This window comes from Fundulus heteroclitus, chromosome 5, assembly GCF_011125445.2.
Source record: "Fundulus heteroclitus isolate FHET01 chromosome 5, MU-UCD_Fhet_4.1, whole genome shotgun sequence".
Classification (NCBI taxonomy): Eukaryota; Metazoa; Chordata; class Actinopteri; order Cyprinodontiformes; family Fundulidae; genus Fundulus; species Fundulus heteroclitus.
This window is the reverse complement of record NC_046365.1, coordinates 22267722-22293758: the sequence shown is the minus strand read 5'-3', so window position 1 is coordinate 22293758 and position 26037 is coordinate 22267722. Positions and strand designations below refer to the sequence as shown.

The window sequence follows — 26037 nt, the reverse complement described above, 5'->3', positions numbered from 1 at the left end:
ATTTCCTCAGCCATTGGCCTTCCAGCATTTAGGCTCAGGGCCATCTCTTCTGCATTTGTCAGGGGTGGTGGTGCAGGTCCTCCCCCTGTTTTACAAGCCTCTGCTTTCTTTCTGTTGGCTGAGTAGAAGTCAAATGAGAATGAACGTTTAGACATATGTCAAAAATGCTACACTGAATGCCATTTAGTCATTTAATATGTCAAATGTTTGTGTACAGCCAGGTAGCTACTCCTATGATGTGCTCAAGGCTTACCTGCTTGAAGTATGTTTTTATATTTCATTTTCAGCTGCTGCCATGTTCTTTTGATGCCTGCAGGATTGCACATATCCATGAAAATTAAATAAGGTTTAATAAAATACTGTTCTTCTAGTTTCACCTCTGATATTATAACAGTTGGTTAAGTTACTCTAAAATAGTTCTTAATTACTAACTACAAATTTTATCTTCAACAAGTCTAATTAGATTAATGTAATAATTACTGTCTCTAGAAAGTATTGGTCTACTTACCAATTTGTTTTACTTACTTATTAATTACTTTCTAAATCCCAAATTAACCTCAACCACTTGAACAATACAAGGAGAGACAAGAAACTGCACTTCTAATGCTTTCAAATAAACAATATTCAATTGCATGAATTAATCTTAAATTGACCAAAGTGTGTAACTAGAGGGAGTAAGTTAAATAAAAAATATACCTTTTAAAATTTGATATTAAATCCACTATTGTTTTATAGTCTTTAATTTAATTGCAGTATTTAGATGACTTAGTAATTTAATTCATTACACCCAACACTGTATAAAGGTAATTAACCAGTTCTGCTGGTGAGAAATATGCACACCTTTTTTTGTCTGACGCTGTTGCCATGGTGACTCGTAATATCTATGCTCCATTGATAATGGCTTTTTATAGTAGTGGTGCACGCGCTTAACTCAGAGTCAGGCAACTCAGAGTTGATTGAACTAACTAATTTCAGCTGTTCTGAAACACAAAACTCAGAGTTTCCCATCTCAGGCTAAGTCAACTTAGAGTTCAAGTTTTAACTCAGAGTTGGTTGAACCTCCTTATTGAAACAGGCCCCAGCTCACTGTGAGATGGTGAAAGCTTGGGATGTATTTTTGGAAGCTAACAATGCTTTAAGCTTCTCCACCACACATATCTGTGGTGTTCCTTGGTCTTGGTGACGCTGTTTGTTCTCTAACAAACCTCTGAGGCCATCATGGCACACCTGGATTTATATTGAGATTAAATCAAGTCTGAAGGGAGGTGGACTTTGTTCCCTGATTAGGTGACTGCTGATGCTTTTGTTTTTTTTTTATCCATGAATCCTTTTATTTGCATTATGGCTGTATATGTACTTCAATGCACTGGTCAGATTTGTTGCCTGTGAAACATTTGCTGCAGGCGGAGTAGCAATGATGATTTTCATTCGTAAACAGATGTGGGTCAAGCAGACAAAAATCGTACTCAAGTAAGAGTAGCACTACTTAAACATATTTTTACTCAAATAAAAGTAAAAAAGCTACCAAGCAAGAAATTAGTCAAGTAAGAGTAAAAAAATATTTTGTAAAAAGGCTACTAGAGTACTAAACTAATCAAAACATCTAATTTGATATTAAAAAAACACACAAATACAAATGTAAAGTCATATAAACATTTTGGTACTTAAAATACTAATATATATATATATATATATATATATATATATATATATATATACACACACACGAAAAATCACATTCAGGCAGAAACGCTTTTTTGAAATAAATGCTTCATCATAAAACTTCTGAAAGCAATATGTACAGCAGGTAATGTATATACAGTGTGTTAAAAAAGTGCAAAAGTACTTCCAATGACAGTATCTACTACTGTCTTCTGTATATTTACTTGACCTCCAATGGCTCAATGAGCTCAGGAGATAAAAAAAAATTATAATAACATTAAAATAACAAAGCTTGTGTACAAACAAGAAGTCTCCCTTTAGTATAAACTGCAGCTGTGTCCCTCTGGTGCGTTTTTGGTTAAAAAAAAGTCTGTTCTTTATTCAATGAAATTACTTGCAGCAGATAGAGTAGCCAGAAAATTTATTCAAGAGTATTGATACTTTTTAGTAATATTACTCAAGTACAAGTAAAAAGAATAGTGCCGTACAACAACTCCTAAAAGTACATTTTGTCTGAAAAGTTACTTAAATGTAACCGAGTAACTGTAACTAGTTACTACCCACCTCTGTTTGTAAAATCTTTTCTTAAAACTCATCTTATTCCATTTCACAGCTCTGCACTGCTTTGTGTAAAGTCATGAACTGTGAGAAGTTGCAAGGGTTTGCACACTTTTGCAATAAGGTGTATATATGCAAAAAAAAAAAGCACATCCACTTTTTAAAAATATCTGTCATGAGTAATCAAAACTGCATGCTCGTATATCTTGTGTCAAACAAGTATTTTCATGTCTCGTTCATAGGAGACAGGTGAAACAAGCTGGACCAGTTTTATCATGCTCGATACGAAACACTGATTTCAAAAGATTATATTTCAACTGAACCTTGTACAGGCCACGAGAACTAGCCGGTGGGCTTCTGCATATCATATTTCTTTTAATAACATGACCTCTAAAGCTTTGCCAAAGATGTTATATGCAGTCTTTGAGTACGCAGAACCCTTCCAGCTCCAACTGCGAAAAATCTCAGGAGGGACAGCAGGTTTTCCCATTCACTGGTACAGGTACAAATTCCTCCATTTTTATTAGCTGAAGGTAGGAAAAAAATAATAAATATAAGAAATAAAAAAGCTTTTAAATCACCATCTTTGAGAAACACTTTATTTCAATAATGTTGGGGGATGCGCGACATGCTTGTGTGTTTTTGCATTGTCACCACAAGGTGGAGGCCCTCTACAGGGGATCGAAGGGACAGTGCCTGTTAAAGAATATGTTTCTGTTGTTTAAGAAATATTATCCTGACCCGTAAACAGCTTATTTTCTATCTGACCACACGTATTTATCTAAATAAATTTTAAATTTAAAACAAGCATTAGGATTGTTTTATGTTACACTTGCTGAATCCAACAGCAAAAAAATAAATAAATATTGCTTCAGTGACTTGACAGTTTCAGGGAACCTAAAAATGTGTTTCAAACTCACTTTGCATGCAAATCTCTACGCCTTTCTAAAAGCAACGATTTAAAAAAAAAAATTATGTTAATTTCCCCCCCTACCGCATTATATTACGATGTGGTCAGCATCGGCTTCTGCAGATCTTCACCAGAGGTGCTGAGTGGAGTCAGACGTGAAAGCCCCAGAGGCTGCAGAGATGTGAACTGGAAAAAAAAAAAAAAAAAGACAGTTTGTTATCTCTTTCCTACAGGGTGCACAACAACCACAACATTGTAACAGCTCAGTTAGCCTTGTTCATATACAAGATGACTGTGTCAGGCTCTCATGCATGATGCGGTTCTTAATAAAGAGCGCCAGCAACACATGTGGCAGCTGTGCAGAAAAATAATTGTAAAGACAATCATGCAGGTAAACGCAATAAAGACCATACGTGTCTTAAATGGGGCGACATCCAGCCTTTCTAGATGCTTTCATGACGGCACGGCACGGCCAGTTGATTTCCAGAGCATTCCTTTATAAGGTTGTGCCAAACAAAAAGGGGAAATGCATTGAAACAAAATGTGGGATTAAAACGCAGGAAACAAACTCACGGAACCATATTAAAGTTACACCATTCTCATAATGAAATATTTAAAAGACTTGCTCATGATCTTAACAGCAGGGATCTGTTGTCAGGATTGGAAGACTGATGTGATGCAAATTGTTTGGTCGTAGCGTGATACCATCCATCCATACAGGCATTGTCTCCGCTTTTCCAGATCCCAACCCCCAATTGCTTGTTAACCCAAAAACGTGTATCAGCCAATCAAAACAGTCAGCAAAAAGAGGAAGAAACGGGACTTCGAATGTGGTGTGGGTGTTGGTGCCAGAGGGGCCGGTCCGAGTATTTCAGAAGCTTCAGATTATGCGGGTTTCCATTGCCTTGTTGATGTCAGAGGTCAGAGGAGAATGGCCGGACAGGCTGGAGGTGACAGCAACGCAACAATAGCTCAAATAAGCCGTCCTCACGGCCAAGGTATGGCTAATGCCATCTCTGAGCTCATAAAGTCAAACCCTAGAGCGGATGAGTAACAGCAATAGTAAACGATTCCACCGGGTGCCTGTAGTGTGAGCTAGGACCGTGAAACTGGCTCACCAAAAGTGGACATAACCAACTGTGAAAACGTTGCCTGGTCTGATGAGTTTCAATTGGAGCTGTGGAAAACATTGTGTGTTCAGTAGGCATGCGCAACATGAAATGACAGATCCATACTGCTTTGTCTCAACAGACAATATTCTAATGGCTTGAGGCCCCTTAGTACCAATCAAACATTGGTACTAAGGGGTACCTGAGCATTGTCGTTCTTTATAACCACAGTGCACCCATGTTCTCGTTTTACTTCCAGCAGGACAATGTACCACATCACAATCATCTCAGACTGGTTTCCGATAAACAGATCTGCAGCAGCTTTCTTAATATCTTCATATACACCAGAGCCTCTGAAGACTGTTTTCTGAAACCTTGGTAAATTTGTGCTACAAAGATCCAAGGCAGTCCTGAAGAGTAGTCCAACCCGGTAGGAAGGGGTGTCTAATAAGGCGGCTGGTGAGCGTATGCTATCTTCATCGGGTTCTGTGTTTACCCTGGGGTCTTCTTACAGTGGGGCATGTAAGGAATAATCTACTGAAAAACAAAGGCACCCTGTACTTTTTCTGTATCTGGATGAAACCTTTCGTTCTCGCAAGGTTTTTTTTTTTTTTTTTTAGCGCAGTAGAAGGCTGTGTCCACAATTTCCTGTATGCGGCTTTTAAAATTTAGATCTGAGTTCGTAGCTACTCACCATGTCATGGTAAAGAGAAAGTACACCCTCTGTTTATATAAGTGGTTTAACATGTAAATGATCTGACCTTTATGTTATGTCCGTTTATGAAAGAATTTAAAGCCGACCTCATGTGTATCTTTATCTACACTTTTCGTCCATTCCTATTCACATCTTGTATCTGCAAACAAACCATTTTGTACCAACGTCACCAAACCATTGGCAGTTAGTGTGGTTTTAGCTGTAAGTTTGTAATTTTATGAATTATGAAAATAAATATATTATATATCCTTTATATAGGAAATGTTTGACCAATCTGTATAATCTGACCCAATCTGTATAATATGATTGAATTTGACTTTGTAAAGTGCCTTGAGATGACATGTTTCATGAATTGGCGCTATATAAATAAAATTTAATTGAATTGAAATAATACAATTCATGGATGAAGTTATTCATTTGTGTAGTACTATTAGAAACACTGTATTATACTCTGTTACCATTTATCTTGGATAAATGGAGCAATCTCCTGGTAGATGTCTAACAGTTCCATCCATCCATCCATCCATCCATCCATCCATCCATCCAAATTCTAATATGTCTATCCCTTCTGGGGTCCTGAGGGTCGCTGGTGCCTATCTTCAGCTGTCAATGAGGCGGGGTACACCCTGGACAGGTCGCCAGTCTATCGCAGGGTCTAACAATTATTATCGTAAAAAAAAAAATATCCACCCAAAACATTCTGTTTGAGGGTGAGATCCTAGGAATAGGTTGGCACGAAATCTCACACAAGGAAGGGAGGATTTTGTACCATAACAGGCCATTGTGAGGGACTGTGGCTATATTACTATTTCTACTTCTGTTTTGAATTCTTCACAGCACTTTGATCGATCTGCTTTTTGTCTTAGAGATAACATTTTATTGATTGGTGGAAGACATGAAAGATTGTGTGTCAAAAAAAAAGAGGGATGTTGTTAATACCCTGTAATTCAAGAAAAGAGGTTGCATTTAGATACTGAATAAAAGTGGCCCAAGCACTAAACCTTGAGGAACCTCATATGAAATTATGATAAGCTCAGATTTATGAACTACCCGGATCACGAAATACGATTTGATCCGCTCTTGTACAAAACCACCAGGAACCTCCACATCTCCTTTTTTGACTCGTTTCACTTGATGTCACCGCGTCTTACGGGTCTATTGAATATAGATCTACGATCTGAATTGGGCTCGAGTCTCCTTCTCTCGGCGCGTCGACAACAATTTCCAGCAAACATAAGAGTCGGGGACGCGTAGATTTATGTATGAATGCACTTTGGCGAGTGAACGTGCGCTGGCTGGCTGCGGTGGTTGTAAATTGATCCCTCCTACTCTTCCCTGGTTCGCTGCGCAGAGCAGGGGTGAGGAGGAGGAAGAGGAGGAGGAGGAGGAGGAGGAGGGAACCGGAGCAGGAAGGAAGACGGGCAGGCAGGCAGGCAGTGAATGCTAACAAGCTCCGCTGTAATCATAAAGCTCCGTCGGGTTCGGCTTTGACTAAAACATATGGGATTGAAACGGACCGTCGAGCGTTGATTGAGTCCTAATATGCGCCAGTGCCGCGTTCGCCCTGTGCGCGTGCAGCAGCCTCGCGGCCGTCGGCACCTTTGATCGGTGAAAAGGAGAAAAAAAAAAGCCGTCTTTTTTCCCCCTCTCTCTCTCTCTCTCTCTCTCTCGCTCTCTCTCTCTTTCTCTCCTCCCGCTGAGTGAAATGTATCGAGACTGCTCGGGATTCACGTTCTGACAATGGAGATTGAAAACATCGTGGCCAACACGGTTCTCCTGAAGGCGAGGGAAGGTAAGTGCCCGAAACGATAATAATAATAATAATAATAATGATTTAAAAAAAAAAAAATCTAAACGGAATCTACTTTGCTTTTTTTTTTTTTTTTTCATCTGCGACATGAGGAGAGCCTTCCTAAAAGGCTTGTCCTCCCGGTAGGGTTTCGGCTTTTTTTTCCTCTCGTCTCCCATCACTGCGCAGCGCTCTGTCTCCAGGCAAACATCTTGAGATGAAATCATCTGCTTGTGCACTGGGAGGAGGAGGAGGAGAGAGGAGGAGGAGGAGGAAGAGGAAGAAGGGGGGGGGGGGGTACTTTGTCGGCCAGGTTGGAGAACATAAGGCCCAGGAGGGCTGGGGAGACGGAGCGGCGCAGGGGGAGGCGTTCTGCAGCATCGCGTTGCATTGGACGGGGTCGAGCGAAACATTTTTTCACTCAAGGACCGGCGCTTGTTTTACGATGACATAACGCATGTAAATGGTGCTCAAATGAAAGCTCGCAGGGTGTGGAGATATTTGCCTGCCCACCTCCACCCCCCCCCCCCCTTCATAGCCGCTTAAACCTTAATTAGGAAGGCAGAATAAACGAGCGCTGTTTATTTCCCCCTTCTTTCTTTGCCGCAGACGTGTATTTCGCTGCAATGCTGCTGATTAGGAGACAGGAATACAGCCAGGGCTCATTCCACGCAGAGGGGAAGGGGACCTCTGTGGTCGTGCAGCAGCAGCAGCAGCAGCTCACCTGGAGGCAAAGATCCATCTGTGTTTTTATTTATTTATTATAATAATAATAATAATAATTATTATTACAGGGGGTCGTTTTCACTGGAGTGTTATCTACGGCCTTCATGTGTGGGTATGCAAAGGCCTTCATCCACTTTTGTAATGATAAATTGTTAGAATGGGCTACCCTCAGAAGCAGTGGATCAGTTTTAATGTGGACGGAGGGGGGTGGGGGGGTCTTCTATTTACTGGGCATCATCAGGTCCTTCTTTTCATTTCCCGTGTTCTTAAATGCTGCTTGGATCTGACATAGGCGGCTCCATGTTTGCCAGAATACTGCTCTTCTATCATTAGGGGGCCCCAAAAGGGCCTTCAAGTGAGTTAGTAGGGGGGGTCGGTGTGTGTTCACAGATTGGGTCTTAATGCCATGCTGGGGAAGCTGTTTGACTGACAGCGTTAATGGGTTGATGCGTGTCACAGAAACGGATATGTTGAGTTTAACATTGTTAATCGTGATTTGAGTCATTCTAGTCAGGGTGTTCGAAATCATAACTGTTTTTTTTTTTTTTTTTAACGCCTTTCATATTTAAAGGTGCACCGAGAAATCGGCGGGTGACCGGAATCGGCCGATTTTTTTAAATTAATTTTTTTTATTTGACTGGGCAGGCTTAAAGTCAAGAATCTCATGTTTTTCTGATCCGTGAACCCGCCACGATGGTCTAATTCATACCTCCTGGTTTGCTCGTCCACAATAGGCTACCTGCCGACTCGGGGACCCCTGTGGCTGCACACTATTAGACAAATATGCAGCTGCGATGCTGCGTTGGTAGAGATTAACCCTGCCGTCATTGACCGTCATACTCCTACTAAAACGGTTGCACCAGACTCTGGAAGTACAAGTCAGACCACAAATTTATTTTTTTTTGTATTGTATTTTAAAGAAATACAGCATGGAGGGATCTGCTGTTTTCCCCCAATGTGGGTGATTCATCTCTAAAAGGGGCAACAAGGATGCACAAACGGCACCGATTTTTTTTCCCGGGAGATCACTTTCCTCCTTTCTTTTCAGTTCTTTGTGGCTTCTTTTCTTCCGCGTATATGCAGCGTATAAACCAGCACACTGTTGCTCTGGTGTATCTGTCTGTAATCTCTCCGAGTCGAACACGGTCGTTCAGCTGAGCTAGTGTTGGTAATTTTGCTTCATCACTTTTTTTTGTTGTACTTTTGGGTTTCTGCATAGCAGACTATTTATTTTAGATTTTATGTTTTGGTAGAAAAACAAGCCATCTGTCACAGGAAGTGGCTTCGTACCCACCTTGGGTGCATTTTGTTTAGTTGTGGAAGGGGTCAGCATCGGCGGCTGACAGGAAGGCTAAACAAATTACAGCGAAGTGTCTCCACCATATCCCTTTGAGCTATAGAGACCTTTGTTGTGTTGGCTGGCTTTTAAATACGTTCTGAGGTTAGGTTGGGGTCTAGTTAAGGGTCAAAATGATTACAGACAAGTTAAAATCTTCTTATAAAGGAAGATTTGTGTATAACAAAAAGTATTTGTCTTATAATAACACTTTTTGCATTCTCCTTAATGTCATAGTAAATGGGACCACATCTATCCAGCAGACTTTATACTTTTTTTTGTTCAGTCGAGCTCACTAAGCACTAAGAATGGTTTTCTTCTAATGGAGAAAATGTGTAAAACCTTGTTAAATTAGCTATCTGCAATTATTTACACATTCTTCTTTTTTTTTTTTTTTTAATCAATAAAGCTTACTGCTTATTTGTTTCATTAATGTGTTGCATGCTTAGTTTATTGTCGAGGATGTAAAAAAAAAAAAAATAGAAATCATAGTACAATTTGCCGTTGTTTTTAAGTTATGTATTTTCGGCCCACGAGTACTTGTGACTTGACGGTTTTGGCCCGTGGGACAGAAAGTTTGGACTCCACGGATTTAGAGGATCCCGAGTCGTGATCATGATTCAGAACGTTTTGCTGTGTCGCGATCCGCTTCAGAAATAAAAATAAATAAATTCGGATAAAACATTTTTATTTTATAAATGTTACAGCAGACAAAAGAAAACCTCTAACAAAAGGTTAAAATGGCTTTTTAAGTGGACTACTAGGACTACTTGTTTCCTCAATGGGGCACGGTCTCTTCCATTGTTGTTTTTGGTCAAAGAGGCAGGAACCGAAAATCAGCTGCTGATATCTGATGGTTGCGTCTCCGCGGTTTGAATCAGACGCGGGTGTTCACATGGTCACCACCAGTGACAGAGCAGTCTCTACCCTTTAAATATGACTTTGGGGGCGGGGGGGGGCGACTGTCTCTATGAGCTTCTGTTTGTTCACATCTATGATTATAACACACCTGTCCTGCCTGAGACTGTTTAGTCCCCCTTAAAGCTTTGAGGAGAGGGTCTAAGCTATTGAGTCAGCAGCAGTTTATCATGCCGATGTGTCCTTCAACAAGTCAACTCCTAGATGTCATTGAAGATAAAGATACAGTTTGTTTGTCTTAAGACATACTCACAAACCTGCTGGTCTCAGTCTCAAAACTGAATCCCTGGTCATCTTGGTGCCTAAAGTTTGGTGTTTGCCACGAGGACAATAGAGGACTAACCTGACCCTAGCCAGATGGATGTCGCTCCGCCTAGCTCCACTCATCCATCTGGGACCTCTCCATAGGAATTGCCTTTATTGAAGGCTGGGCCTTATCAAAAATCCTTACATATGATTGGATAAGCCACTTGTCTGTGATCTTTATCGACGTGCTATTTCAACCACTCACACCGAAGCTAACCCGTGACGCTGATGAGAGCGACGCAGGAAAAAACTAATTATTACTTTTTTTAAATGTGTTTGCGGCTCTAGTTGCACGTGTTTTATTGACAGTGAGCTGACAGGAAGAGGGGGGAAGACAGGCGGCAAAGCGCCGCGGGTCGGAGTCGATCCAGGGCCGACCGCGTCGAGGACTAAAGGCCTCCTAATATAGTTTGCGGTAACCGCTCAGCCACGGGCGAAAACATGGTTTCCACCAGCAAAAGCCTTCAGAGCCGTTCTCTGATGTTCTTTTAATGAAACAATATTAGGTAGATTGGACAACACGGAAGAAATAGCAGCATCAATGTTAACGCTTGCTTCCTCGATGCGAGCCGCCATTGTTGAATCAAAACAGTCTCACGTCATGGTCGCTTCTCCACTACGTCACATCTATGAAACTCCAGCCCTGCGCCCTGATTGGCTGGACAATAAAATGGGTTGAAGAAATCAATTTCTATGGGAGATGTCCCAGATGGATGTGAGTGAAGCTAGGCAGCGCAAAATCCATCTGGCTAGAGTCAGGTTAATAGAAGAGAAGTTGCACCCGAAAAACCAAGGAAGACGGCTGACGGGGGTAAAGTTGTGGAAGAAGTTTAAAGTGGGGTTGGGTTCTGAAACAGTATCCCAAACTTTTAACATCCAGAAGAACACTTTTCAATTTCTTATCTGAAAATTAGAGAAAGAGAGATCAGCTGCAACCCTACCAAGACATGGCTGTCCACCTTTAACTGGCAGGTAGGGCTAGATGAGTATCAATCGAAGAGGCGCAGTTAAGAGACCCAATGTAACAATTGAGGAGCTGCAGAAATCCAGAGTTCAGGTGGGAGAATCTGTTTACAGGACAACCACTGAGAAAACCTGGTCTAAATGGAGTGGCAAGAAGAAATCCATTGTTGAAAGGTAGCCACAAGAAGTCCCATTTGGAGGTTGCCTCACTGGGAAACATGGAAAGAAAGTACTCTAGTCAGAGGACACTAAGATGAACCGTTTGGCCAAACGTTGTCAGAAAACCAACGAGGCTCATCAGCCGGAAGGCACCACCCCTACGAGGGATGGCAGCATCGTGATGTGGGGATATTTTGTTTAACGAGGGCAGGGAAGCTCGCCAGAGTTGATGAAGTGAGATGAATGCAAGGCATGTTGGCGAAATATGTGAGGCTGAGGCACGGGCTCAGCTTTCAGCAGGGCAGTCAGTGTGCCAGTGGAAGGATTTAGATCTAAGCTTGTTCACACTGTATGTTAAAATGCCCCAGTCAAAGTCCAGACCTAAGTCTAATTGATCTTTTTATGGCAAAACTTGAAAATTTATGCTCTCTTTCTTAACATAATTAAATAAAAATAAGAATTTGACAATGATGAAAGCTGGTGGAGACGAAAGACTTTGTATTCAGAAACTTTTTAGTGCCATTGTAGCCCAAAGGTATGCCACAGCTTTCATCGGTATATATATATATATATATATATATATATATATATATATATATATATATATATATATATATATATATAAAGCATAGTTCCACTTTACATTTGTGTCACGGAACACCTCAAAATGCATCGACCTTTGTGGTTGTAACGCGACAAGATGCATAATGATAATAATGCAATTTATTTACAGGAGCCTGTCGTAACACTTAAGGTCAACGTGCAAATAAAAACTGACAAGAACAACAATAAAATAATCAAGTAAGTGGACGGATGCCTACTGTATGACTGCAGATACTCAAGACTCCACAGCGATCGTCTTAGCAAAACATCAGGAGCGGCGCGTTACGAGCCATACGGGGCTCTACCGCTCGTTAACGTGCTAAAGGAAATGTTTGTGACTTCATAGCGTGCTGATGCATTTGTTAGCAGCTCTTCGCCGTAAACTCTATTTAAAAAGCACTTAATCATTCGGAGACAACGTTATCTGAGCCCGTCCTGCAGACTCCACTGTTTACAACACTTCATAGCATATTAGTTGGCAGGAGTACCCTGTTAAAGAGTCGTTCTGCGGCAGATGGTCACGTTAAGTGCGCTGAAAAATTGTGTTTACTCATGGGCTGTAAAACACTGTGCCTACGTCAGGTTCATTGCTTTCCTTCAACCCCCCCCCTTTTCCCATTGCCTCGTCTGAGACGGTTTCTTAAATGAAATATAAGGCAGGAAACTAAAAAAAATTTAATAAAAGGAATATGTCATGTGCCTGTGAGGAAATGAATTCACGCAGGAAAAGTTGGAGACATGTCGTCGTCTTAGATGACCTGGAAGAGTAAACGTATGCCTAACCCCTTTGTCAACAGCGACAGGAAACTCTGAAAAATAACGAACATTTTAACAAGCCACTAGCCCTTAATGGAGCTGTATATCCATAGTTGAACATGCAATATACTATTTGACGTATCTTTAATCTCACGATGGGCTTCCTGACAACATGTTTGCCTGATTGGATCAGGCCATTAACTGCAAAATTGTTTGTAATGGCTGCGACCGCGTGGCTCTCTGCTAGACGTTTTTGATCGCGAAATCAAACAAAGCAAAGCCGAGGATTGTGTGTGTTTGCTTTGCAGGGAACTTACTCTCAGAGCTCTTATCGATCCTTCGAATGAAACCTTTGGTGGATTTAGTGACTTTATATTGGTATCTTAAATTTTCTATTTTTTTTCTGTTCTTTGAATCCATCTTTTGTTTTTGTTTGTCGGTCAGATTTCAGGAACGAAAGCCAGAGTCCTTTCAGCGCTGGTGTTTACAAGCTGGATTTGGATGATTGTTTTAAAATGCAGGAGCGACGGCAACGTGTGGCGCAGGTTTGGGTTTGGTGGGGGAACGAGCTGTTCTTGGTTAGGGAAAATGGGTTGTGATTTGTGTTGCGGAGGGACGGTGCCTAGCATTTTTTGATGTGGTTGAATTTCTTTCAACATTTTCACACAGTAAGATCACTTCAAAATAGTCTGCAGCAGGCCCACAAATACTTCCAACTTGGATATTTTTGCCCACTCTGCCTTCTTAAAGTGTAACTCACCCCAAAAATCAAAATTTTTTTGCAGATAAACTTTCTAAACTGCGCCTAAAGGTTTTATATATATATATATATATATATATATATATATATATATATATATATATATATAATATAAATTTATTTTATTTTTTTACTTTGTCGGCCCTCTTGGGGTTGAACGGTGGCTAATGCAGTTGAATTTTCCTATCGGTTCAAACGGCACATGCTTTCGTTATTGTAGCCCCCGGTTCAGGTAAAAGAGATTTCTTTATTTAACCAAGATTGACCTGGTCAAGATGGCAGCTCAAACACACACTTGAATACACCATAAACTAATCTTACTGACATTATCTTATAACAGCTAATCTCAGTAGACACGCCTGCAAAGCAAGTCAGGCATTGACAGTATTGAGGTTGAAAGGGAATCATTTTATCCTTTTATACCTTCGATCATTTGCTTTAGTCGAGATCATTTAAATCTAAACGTAAAGAAGATTTGTTCAGAAGATTTGTTACTGCTCTGGACATTAGCCCATGCTATCAATGATGCTACTAACATGTCGTTAGAAATCCTCCACCTAAAAAGACCGATCTGTGGCCTTACTACCGGTGTCTGTCTTGTCACTCTCCATGCTTCAATGTGTTTAATTAAGTGTGGTAGGAAATAACACTGAGATACTAATTAAATAAAAGAAGAGGGTGATTTAATCAAGCTCCAGCACTTTATTGAGAAATGGAGCAAAAGTAAGCGCAGCCTTTCATACTCAGAGATGGGCCTGGCTTTAAGGGAGCAGAGGTCTTTTGCACCAGAATTTTCTCATCTAACATTAAGCTAGCTGTCACTTTCCCTTGACCTGACCACAGCCTCGTATAACCCCTACCGCTCATCCCCACCCTTAGCCCCGCCCCTCGGGGTCTCCTGGCTCCGCCCACTTTGGTGGCATTTTTCAAAATTTGTTTGGGGACAGGGTTATGCCGGGTGAGTTACACTTTTACCATGTTTCCAGCCAAATGGGAATCACCATGTTGGAGCTAGAATACAAATTTTCTATGGCCATCAAAGCCTGATGTTATATTTGGGATTTTTGTTGCGTAAAGGAAACAAGCTGCCAAAATATTGCTGGTAACATGCCGCCTAAAGACCCAGTTTAAAGTGGGTTCTTTAATAAATTGTACTTGGTTTGAATTTATAGCGCTTTTCCAGTCATACTGACCACTCAAAGTTTCTAAGCCCTCCTGTTATCTGTAGCTCCATGATCCTGTTAAGTTCAGAAACACAGATCAGAGTTAATGGGCAGGATATGGATTTTTTTTAAAGTATCTAAGGACCAAAAAAAAAAAAAAAAAAAAAAAAGTTAGACATGCAGAAATCCTTACTAACTATTGATCAAACCCAGTTTGATGACTCGAAGCTAACCCATTTTTTTTTAAAACGTTACATTTGTTAATTTAAACACTGTCTGCTACACATAAAATACATATTCATCCGGTAAATGTAGGTAAACCATAAAGCAGTGTCTTATCAATAAATTAGGCTGTGGGTGAGAAAAACAAACAAACATACTAAACAGTTCAAGTTAAGCCCTGTTTTAATAAATGAAAATAGGCTGCATAAATAGACCATAGCTAAAAAGTACCACCGGCTGAAAGCAGAACCTTTTGATTTATAGGTGACATAAAATGACCTACTATTCAGTGGGACGACTGTTTTGTGTCTGACTTTGCCGCTGGGACACCTCCAAAAACACGTTCATGCGAAGACGGTTATCACTTCAGCATAGGCTCACCCTGAGGGTATTAACGGGTATTAATAAGGTTCCAGTCTGATAATTTTTTTTTTTTTTTTCCCTCTCCTTTTGCACGTTGCTGTGTTGAATCAAATCTTTGTCCGCTGCGGTTGTCCTTCTAAAAACAGCTTACGCTGATTACACAAACTCAGCATACCTGAGTCCTATAATCCTCGTTCAACAAATTTCTCTTATGTAGTGGAAGCTGGATGTTTATAGAAGAACCGTGCAGGTGTAAAGGGGACACGCCTTTTTGTCGTCGGGGTAATGAAACCTCTTCGCCAGCGGCCTTCAAATTGCAGGCTGGTGCGTCTCTCAAAGCCCTCGTGAGCGCCCCCCCCCCCCCCCCCCCCCCTTTGTGACGTTAGCCGGCTTAGCTTTATTAGCTTTGTGGTCTTAGTTGGGCAAACACTTGTTGTCATCACTCTGGGGTGTTTCCTCCAGCTGAGGCTCGTAAAACACGTGGCTTTGTGACTGTCCCTTGATGTGGGACTCATTTTACATTTATAACACCCACAAATGGCCATGTGGGAGAGAGAGAGGGAGAGAGAGAAACGCGCTGTGTTGCATTTTCTGCTCTGCTGCGTGCCCACTTGCTTTGTGTGTGTTTAGCTGGGTGTCCTGTGGGAGGTTAAAACGTGACGAGGCACTTTTTGAAAGGCAGGACCGTTCCCAGGCTAATTAGCCAGCCGTGAGTCCGCCTTTATTAATCTACAATGCCTTGCAAAAGTATTCATACACATTTTCTCAAGTAACATCTACAGTGCATTTTATTCAGATCTCTTCAGGTTTCCCTCTGCGGTCTGGAAAAGGACCGCATAGAAAAAGAGCAAACTCTACTGATATCTGTTCCCTCGTCAGCCCAAAACCCCTAGGCACAAAGCGGACAGGTCAGGGAGAAGGTCGAGAGGTTTCAGGCTATGAATTCATTTCCTATTGGTTTGAACATCTCTGAGAGCAAAGATAAACTATTTGGCCACCATGCCAAAGAAAGATATTTGTGGAGGAAAACTAACACTGCACGTCACGGTGAAAAGAAAACCCATCCCTGTGGTGCCACAGTGTGGTGGCAGCACCTCACTGTGGGCGTGCTTCTCCTCCGCAGGGATATGGACGCCATTAGAGTTGATAGGAAGGCGGATTGAGCTAAATGCAGGGTAACTCTTGAATAAAATCAGCTGGAGGCTGGAAAAGACTTGACACCAGGGCAGATTGACACAACACACCCCGGTCCTGTAATGCAGCGGTTTAGATCTCAGCACATTCAATTCAATTTTATTTATATAGCACCAAATCATGAAACATGTCATCTCAAGGCACTTTACAAAGTCAAAATCAATCAGATTATACAGATTGGTCAAAAATTTCCTATATAAGGGAACCAGTTGATTGCATCAAAGTCCCGACAAGCAGCATTCAGTCCTGAAAGAGTGTAGAGCTACAGGGAGAGTCGTCTGCATTGTCCATGGCTTTGCAGCAATCCCTCATACTGAGCAAGCATGAAGCGACAGTGGGAAGAAAAACTCCCCATTAACAGGAAAGAAAAACCTCCAGCAGAACCGGGCTCAGTATGAACGGTCATCTGCCTCGACCGACTGGGGTTACAGAAGACAGAGCAGAGAGATTCCTGTGTTAGAACGGCCTAGTCAAAGGCCTGACTTGAATCCGAGAAGTATCTGTGGCAGGAATTGAAAATTGATGCTCACTAGTGCCTTCCATCCATTATGACTGAGATTGAGGACTTTGTCAAGTAAAAAAAAAAAAAAAAAAAAAAAATTGGCAAAAAATATCCACCTTTTTTTGAATGTTCAAAGCTGGTATACCCTCCCCTAAAAGACCCGTAGCTTTGAACGCAGCAGAAGGTGGTCCAGCAAAGACTTGACCGGTGCGGGTTTTCATTTTTTTTTTTTTATTCAAGAACTTTGAAAAGCATTTACAACATCCCAATACGACATGTTGAAGTGAGCCGTCCTTCCTGCTCTTTGACTCTTCCTTTGGGAACGCTTCCAGAGTCGCCAGTTTTTGCCTTCTGTCCTTGCCGTTTCATGTCAGTCCACCCTTTAGGATGACCCCGGCGTCCCGTCTTATCGGAGATAATTGCCGACGTGTAATAAGTGCTGCGTGTTCCAGCCTCAAGGCCTCGGCGGTCGTGTTCCCGCTCCTCCAGCGCGGCCGTGAAATCAACCGACGAGCCCTTCATCCGAGGGGCAGCTGGAGATAACTTGCATCCAATCCTTATTTCGTTTTTTTTTTTTTTTTTTGCCCTTTTAGACCCACAGAGTCCGACTGTGTCTCAGGTTTAGTCTCGCGGTGTTCCCTCTTGGAACCGTCCCTCCCCCATGTCCCCCCAGGACTCAGGGAAAACAAGGTTTGGTTTTCAAGCAGCATCTCGCCTCTGTTTGATGGAATATGTTGAGCTGAGAGAGAGAGAAAGCGGGAGATGGAGCAGAGGAAGGAAGGTCTTGCAAAACGCCACAGCACGCTACTGGAATGAGCAAAAGCACATGTTTGTGCTGCCCTATAGCGCCTGTATGCGTGTGTGTGTGTGTGTGTGTGTGTGTGTGTCTCCTTCTGCTCATGTGAAAAACGGCGAATCCTGCCTCACGTGAGACCCGCCGCCATGTCCTGTCCTGGTCTTCTCTTTTTTAATGTTGTAATGTTGTTTGCGGCTTGGTGCGTGCGTGTGTGTGTGTGTTTGAGACCCGTGGGCCATATGGCGTTGGAGGAAAATCTGGCTGTAAAGAATTAATGAAGGCGCGACGAGAGGAGCGCGGTTTATTATGGGGAAGGGCAGCAAGAGAGGAGAGGAGGTGAGGATCACGCGAGAGCGAGCCGTCGCACGTTTCCCCCTCTTCCTCCGGCCCCGGCGGATGTGCGCCTCCCGGGTCGGCGTGTATACAGACGGATTACGTTAAGCAAACACTGGGGGCCCCGTCCTGGAAAAAGGCGGCGAGGTCCCGAGGCGGCTGATGTTTGACTTATTAGGGGGACTCCGCCAGTCCATCACGCTCCGTAGGGCGGAGGGACTGGAAAAGCAGCCGGCAGGTCGTTTGTTGACGCCGGGGTCCGTTGTGCCCATGAGCACGCTGACTTTACGGCGGACCTAAACTGTGGCTGACCGGCTCAGACTTGCCCATTCTTATTTCTTTTGTATTCTTCTTGATCCATTGTATATATGAAGATTCACTGTATATAACTGAATGCACCTTTCCTACTCTGCACCTTCTTGTATGAGCCGACGTGGCAAGTGAATTTCTCCATTGTGAGATCAATAAAGCCTATCTTATGTTATCTTCCTACCGATTCGTAGCCGTGTTCGTGAGGGAGCCTTGCAGCCGTTGGATCAGGATCTCCACATAGAGTTGGGCTCAGAAACATTCATACGCCTGGCCGATGTCTTTTTTTTCTTCCTCTTCTTCTTTGGATTCTTACCAACACGTAAACGTGTCGGAGTCACGACTCGAATCTGATAGAGCTAAACTAACCTGGCCAGCCACATTGATAATGTCCATCAATCTACAATTCTGCACTTCATCAATCTGGTCCTGCTGCCATCGAACCCGTTTGGGGAAAGGAGGGACATTCAGCAGAACTCTCCGAGCTGATTGGGCGAAGCGATGCCTAGTGCCCGCCTACCAAAGGCTGGTTTTAGACACTTCTAGCTGTTCGTTTTTTCAAAGATGCAATCGTAGACTCTTACCAAAGAGATGTGACAGCAGCAGCTACGCGTGCGTGCGTCCTCCTGCGCTGCCACGTTTATTTTGATTCGGCTGTGGGCTCGTCAGCTCTTGCTTTCCTTTCACCGGTATGTCCCGCCTTAAACCGCTTTTTGATGCACCGATGCCCCGAGAATGCGTCTTGCCGGCAAGGTTAGCTGGCAACAAGCGTTGGAGCGTATTGCAAAAGATAAATGGCCAAAAAAAAAAAATGTAGAGAGCTACAAAAAAAAAGCAAAAAAAAAAAAAGCTAGTGAGCAATTACAGCTCTTTGCTGTAACTTTAGTAAATGCTTAGAGAGCAGATTAGAGAGAAGGGTGTACATAATTTTCAACATGTCATATTTGTGCTCCAAAAATGATTTCTTTTCTTGTCTTTTTGGAAATCCCCGTCTTAATTCCCAATCAGAAAGGAGAGTCTCGGTAGAATGAAAACATCTTTGGCTCTCACATACCAGGGGTATGAATAAACTTTACTTACCTTTTAGTATTGTTCCTGCCACAACACGAGGTTGAGTGGTGCAGAGCGCTCACTCTGATTACCTTGGCAAAGAAATGTTACGGTAAACACTGCTATCAGCGGTTTGGAAAGTTGGGGGAAAAAATAGTAAAGTGTGTAGTTTGAGTCATATTTGCATATTTGGATTTGTTTCAGCTTTGTTTGCGTTTTTCTTTATTTGCACTGACTTCATTTTATTTGAACGGGTTCGGTTCTAATGGTTAGCCATCTTGTACCAGGCATCGCTAATATTCATCACTTATATATATTTTACTCTAAAATAATTTAGATTGTGCAGTCTGTCTTCAATGTTATCTTCCGATAAACTTCCAGTAACAAAAATAAATAAAAAAACATTGACTCATCTTCCACTCAGGACAGGGTACTCAGTTCTCATCTTAAGAAACACTTATTTGAAATCTGAATTTCAGCAGGGTTAAAACCAGACAGAGCCTTATGGTGCTCCCATTCAGCTCACTAACTTACTCACACAGTGTGTCTTTGCATATTAGTAAATAAGTTATCTATTTTTTAAGGTAACAATTTTGGTCCAGAATTGTTGCCACATATTCAAGGACATTTTGAATTTTTTTTTGTGCTTTTTTTGTGTGTGCGGCTTGAATGGCCATTTAAACATAATACATAATCATTATTTTTTTCCTGTCAGTTCCAATAAATCAATTAATTGCACAATAGATTTTCATCACATGATTAATTAAAGTAAGTACAATAATTTGTGTATGCATGCTTGCTTATTTCCCCTTGTGTTTCCGTCTCATCTCTCGGGGACGGCATGGCAAATAATTCTTCATCTTTCTTTTTACCTTATTTAGTCTCGCTACGATGTTGTCCTAATATTTCCAGCTCCCATTGCTCAACAGCTTTCTAATAATAACACGGAGAGATGCCGGTATCCGCGTTTATAATTTTTTTCAAATAAATCTTTATTGAGCACTTCTAGAAACAATTACAGTCACCGTTACTTCCGTAAACGGCGCGTTGCTCTGTGACGTCTCCTTCTGTTATCCGTGCATGCGGGTCGCTTTGCGGTTTTGAACCATTCAGACAGAAGCCTGACGACAGTCGCATTTAATAGTAATATGAACGGCCACCTCAAAAAAACTCTTATTTCAGCAAAAAAATAATCGAAATTGAGCATCAAGACCTGCAGTGTGAACGTAGCCGTAGTGTAAGGCTAATAACAGCTAACGCGTTTGGTTGGTTGACCGGGAGATTTTATTTTTATGTTTCTCTCAAACATCAAGGGGTTTAAGATAAATAGACGCTCAGCCTGGCAGGGGTGCGAGTAAAGGCGTATTATACGCTGGTGGAAACCCAGCTAGTGTCAGGATGACAAAGTGTCAAATGACGGCACCCGCTTAATTGGTCTGAGCCGGTAGGTCGAGAGGATATACTAGTGTTATTATCTCGTTATCATATTGGTTGAAAAAGGTCTCCAAATGACAATAATATGATTTATGGCAGTAAGTTTTAGCAAAAAAATGTATCGTTCTGCAAAATGTTATCGTGACAGGCCTACTGTCTGCAAAGACAGAAGCAAATGGAGGAGCAGAGTTGAGCTTGCATCTCCTATTTATCACAAGCTCATTAAAACATCTGCTAATTTCAAGTTGGAGACAAAATTGTAAGTAAATAAACTTTATTTATATAGCACCTTTCACTGGATAAAAACCACAAAGTGCTTCACAATAAAAACAACCATATAACAACACAAAATAAAAATATTAAAAACAGCATAAATGCAAGATCATAGCATAAAACTAGTTAAAAACTAGTTAAAAACCAGTCGGAACAAGTGGGACTTAAATTGCTTTTTTTTTTTAAAAATGAAAAGAGTCAAGACAGCAAAAGATAAAGGGAACATACAGTCTGGGGAATTATGCATCAGTAGACATCATGAGGGTTATTTCTTTTCAAGAAGCTATGGGGTTTGTGTTTTTAAAACACTTTTTTCCACACAGGTTGTCAAAAATTTGACATGGAGTATGCCGTCAGGCAAATATACATAAAACACATCGAGTATAGACAGGCCGTGTTTACAGTAAACACCAAGACACTAAAGGAAAATTGCTGCCCTGTGACATTCACCAGCTTTCGTGTATTGTTCCTCCGTCGGTTTCTGCGTACGGTTGTCCTTTTAGAGACAAAACCATTTCTATTTTTGATAAAGAGAACGTAAAACTATGACGATTAAGTTGGTTTAGTCTTTGCTTTTCCTTCTGAAGGCTGATCAGACCCGTTTGCCGCTAACGTGTCGAGAAGCAGGACGGTACGGCAGAGATGAATGAAGGCGAACCAGATTTTTTTTTGTTACCAAGTTTACCTCGCTGTCTGCTAATCTCTAATAAAAATCAAAGCGCATCCTCATACCCCAGCAGCGTGTGTTCGCTTGACTTTTTTTTAAGAATTTTTTAGGGTTTCCGTCACTTGAAGCTCCTGCGGCAGGATGTTTGAGGATGATCTCAGCCCCCCCGGCTGCTGCTTGGCTGTGAACGCGCGAAGCCGCTCTGAAGTCAGTGTTTATGGAGGCCCCCGGCCTCTCGGAGGAGAGAACCAAAGTTAAATAAATACTCGCTCCATCCTGTCTGCATTAAGGGCCTGCACACATGGCTTTGACGTCAGAGTGACATTAAACAGGGCGGGGTGGCCCAGCTGGCTGTGACAGCCGTATGTGCACATGCTCCCCCCCCCGCTCCGCCACAGCTTGGCCTCTCTCTTTCCTCCCGCAGATCTCTGGCTGTTTGGTCATTTCCTTTTAGCTCGTCAGGGCTGTCCAGTTCGTTTCAGCCAAACTCAAACGAACAGCGTTTTTTGCAGTAGAATATAAAGCAAATCACAGTTAGCCTTTTTTTTGTTTGTTTTTGTTCTTTTTCAGAACTTTTGCTTTTGTTCCTTTTTAAATAAAACCTTATCTGGCCGCTGCCACTTTCTTTACTTAATCACTGACACCCAGTTTTGCATCTTATTTTTTTTTGCAACGGCAGTAGATTTTCTCTTCGTGTGCATGCCTGCCTGATTTTTCGTTTGCGTCTGCCCCGCGGTCCCACGACTGGTCTGTCAGCATTCCAGGCCTCCGCAACACGAGTGAAGGGCTCCTTTTTTAAAAGGTTAATTGAAACCACAGCGCCCGAGTATCTGTTTCTTTTATCTCTCCATTCTGGTCGTTCAGGTTTTAATACATTTAATGAATGCGTCTTCCTTTTGAAGTATCTAGCGGCCGCTTCCTCAAAGAAGTTGCAGCTCGCAGCTCTTGGTTTTAATCTGATGACCCGTCGCTGTAGTTTAGTCATTCTTTTGTTGCTTTTAGAAAGTCGTTGTATATTTTATCGCTCTCACCGGCAATGAGGACTTTATCTGCAGGGGGGGTCGAACCCAAACCATTTTGTTCGCTCAGAATTGGATGGTATGCCAGCAGCGGCAGTGTTTTGGTCAGGAACTACTAGGTCCACGTCATTTTATTAGTCAGACATGACCGACTGTGTACGAGGTAAATAACCAGGTTGGTCTTGATGACGTAACGCGCAGCACACTGCGGTCCTTTCTGGAGCTTATCACAGCTAAAGAAGGGTCTGGGGTTTTAAGAGCACTAAAGTTTCCCACCATTCTGCTGTCCTTTTTTTTTTTAAACGAGAGTCCAGGGAAAAAAGTTTTCTCTGGCTGCACGGAGAATAGAGTGAAACGGTGCGGCCCCTCCCCCACTTGTTGCCGTGCGTTGCCAATCACAGAGCTGGAAAAAAAAAGGCTGCTTCACTTTTTTTCCTTTTTGTTAAAATTGAGACAAATCTGGACGTCTAGCAAAAAAAAAAAAATACATCCATAAAGGCGGCGCTTAAAGGAACACCTATCGTACGTAAGCTAGGAGCTAGGCATGTCTGTGAAGCAGCTGACTGCAAACTGTAGCGGAGCAGACGGCACGGCTAATTAGCCGGCTAGCATCACGCTAAGGCTCGTACTGCGACCCGCAGGACCACAGAATACCTTTCTGCGCAACGAGCAGTTGAGAACCGAATAGCAATAAATAAATGTTGCTGGTAAGACTTATTACACGTGAATGTTCAGCGTGTTTATATCACTTCAGCAACAGTTGCAACAATTGTTGCTTTTCTGTTTTGGGAGAGAGAGGAAAAAAAAAAACCCAGTGCGGCTGCATTTAAAGGAAATTAAATAAGTTTCTGAGCATTTTACAGTGGGTAACGTTATTAAGCGTGCAAAGAAGGGAACATCAGATAAGAAGGAACACCATCTTCTCTATGCAGCTTTATATGGTGGGTTAGTCTCAGTGCCCCCCCCCCCCCTTCTGACTTTTCACTGAGTCTCATAGCTAAAAATATTGTTTTGGAAACTTAGGTTCATCTGAGTTGCTGCATAAAAAATGTAAACTCTAGCCGACTCTTCAGCAACACAAGCCTAAAGAAGGGTCATGCTAAACAATTATCAAAAAGTTACATTACACTCCAAGAATAGTGGATTTATGTGAGTAAGTCGACCCGCTGTGTGTCAGACATCCACAAGAACGTCTCATGTGTAGTGGTAACTCTGTAGTTTAGCATTGTGAAATCAAATTTAGTCACGTTTTAATTATGGTGTGAACTAGAATGTAAGGTAAACACTTAATCCTCCTTTGCTGTTGAAAATGAAAACAGTAAGTTCACAAAAACTGAAACCAGTTTTTATCAAAGACCAGACTGCCTCATTATTTCTCTTACATGACACCACATGTCCTTGAGAAACACGTATAAAAACTGTGTTTTAAAAAAAAAAAAAAATATCTGTAGCCAATGTGTTGCGTTACTAAAGTATTCGCCAAATAGGAAAAAAAGATGAGCTTGAACTGAAACGTTTGTTTTTGTAAACTTTTGCTACCCTAATTCCCACACATTTTTAAAAAAAAATGCCCAATCGTTTGACTTACAAAGTATTAATTTCCGGGTTGCTTAAATGTAAACATTAACTTTATAACAATGCAAAAACTGATAGCAGTATCGGTGACTTTAACAGAGCCTTCCAGACCAAACTATGACTGCTGACCTGCTCAGAAATGTTGTCCCCATAAGGTCGGTGGACAATTCTTTATCCACCTTTGATGCCATTAAACCAAAACTAACAAGATTAAAAGCAAAAGTTACAAAAGTTTTAAATGGCAAAATTAGATCTGAGTATCGGAGAGAAAAGGGTGTTTTTCTCTCCACACGCCAAAGCAGGAGTGTGCACTGCAAAAACATATCTAAAAATAAGTAAAATGTTCTTAAAGTTAGTGTATTTGTCCTTGATTTGAGCAGGTAAATAAGATTATTTGCCAATGGAAAGAGTATTTTGACCCCTAAAATAAGTTAATTAGACATCCTGCTCTTGATATAAGATGATGGAGACGAGTTGTTCCTATTTTAAGTGCAAAAATCTTATTCCATTGGCAAATAATCTTATTTACCTGCTCAAATCAAGGACAAATACACTAACTTTAAGAACATTTTACTTATTTTTAGTTCCGTTTTTGCAGTGCGTGCACATAAAAACCCTGCGACACGTCCGTAGGGTCGGGCCTTGCAGGTGTTCCTCTGCGATGACTCCGAGCCGGACGTGTTCCTTCACGTAGAAACTGTCACATTTCATCGGTGGGGACAGCTGGTGTCCCGTAAAACCTCGGGGGGGCAGAGGATTTCCCTCCGTTACTGTCGAGCTATGTGCTTTACATCAGCAGCAGCCTGTGTCAACTTGAGTTACCGTCTGAAAAACAATGTTTCACCACGCACCTGGCCGGGTTTCAATCTGCTCACTCTCTGCTTTGTTAGACCGCGTGTGTTTAGGCTGTACTTGGTAGAGATGCACCAATCGAAAGCTGGCCGCAGGTGTTTATGGTTTCATGAAGCCGGGACCTCCTGACACCAATTTTAAACCGTTACCGTTTCTCTTTAAGAACTCTAACATCAAGGTGCTTGAACACTATTATTTTCTAGCCTTCCCACTTCATTAATTATTTAAAATGGCAGCAGAGGAGACGTCATGCCACACGTGTGAAAGGATTTTGTAAGCAAAGACGAATGGCCGTCGAGTAGTGTGGTAAAGCACAGCTAACGTCTCCCCACTGATTGGCTGGCTCAACTTAAAAAAAAAAAAAACCCTCGCATAAAGGGTGGCAGCCAACGCTGGAAGAGATCAAATGCCAAATCTCACACGTTCTCTGTGTAGCGGGCACATTTCTTTCCTCATCTCTGTTATTTTTATGAATGTCATCAAAATCTTTTTTTTTTTTTTTTTTTTTGTGTGGTATTTCCTGACATTTGGGCAGGAAATCAGTTCACCGCAGAGTTTATTTGCGTTCCACTGCTGTTTTTGTAGTTCCTGTGTGGTTTACAGCTCAGGAGGGCTAATTTAGCGAGGCGAGGCGAGACCATACTAATACCTTCAGATTAACCGTGCCCCTTGCTGCTCTGTTCCAGGACAATAACGCTGCGGATCCCGATCCCTGGCATTCAGTCCTGGATTCAACCATGGTGTAACAGCTACACATGTCTGATCACCAGCTTGTCTTCCTGCTCCTTCTCGGCCTTCCTACCTGGTTATAGACAGATGCTCTCGTTTTTTTCCAAAATCAAACTGCTCTCTGAGTCTGATGGCCGAAATATGAACGACGATATACATTTTTGTTTCTCTGCGGTCTGCTACTGAGCAACCTGGGCCGGTCGGTGGAGGGGGACCTAGAGAATCTAGATCTTCGGTAGTGAGATTTCATAAACACGGCCCATGTTTCTAAATCCAGCCTGTTATA

The 26037-nt window shown here is 41.9% G+C and overlaps 1 protein-coding gene across 2 annotated transcripts in view; it reads left to right on the top strand.

Annotated features, from left to right (window-relative positions):
* The first annotated feature begins 6324 nt into the window (after positions 1–6324).
* grk4 (G protein-coupled receptor kinase 4) overlaps positions 6325–26037 on the top strand; it is a 77214-nt gene continuing 57501 nt past the window's right edge. For both annotated transcript variants that reach the window (XM_036137199.1, XM_036137200.1), the window contains exon 1: positions 6325–6746. In XM_036137199.1, coding sequence (XP_035993092.1) covers positions 6695–6746 — 52 coding nt within the window. In that variant the 5' untranslated portion in view covers positions 6325–6694. The remainder of the gene's footprint in view (positions 6747–26037) is intronic.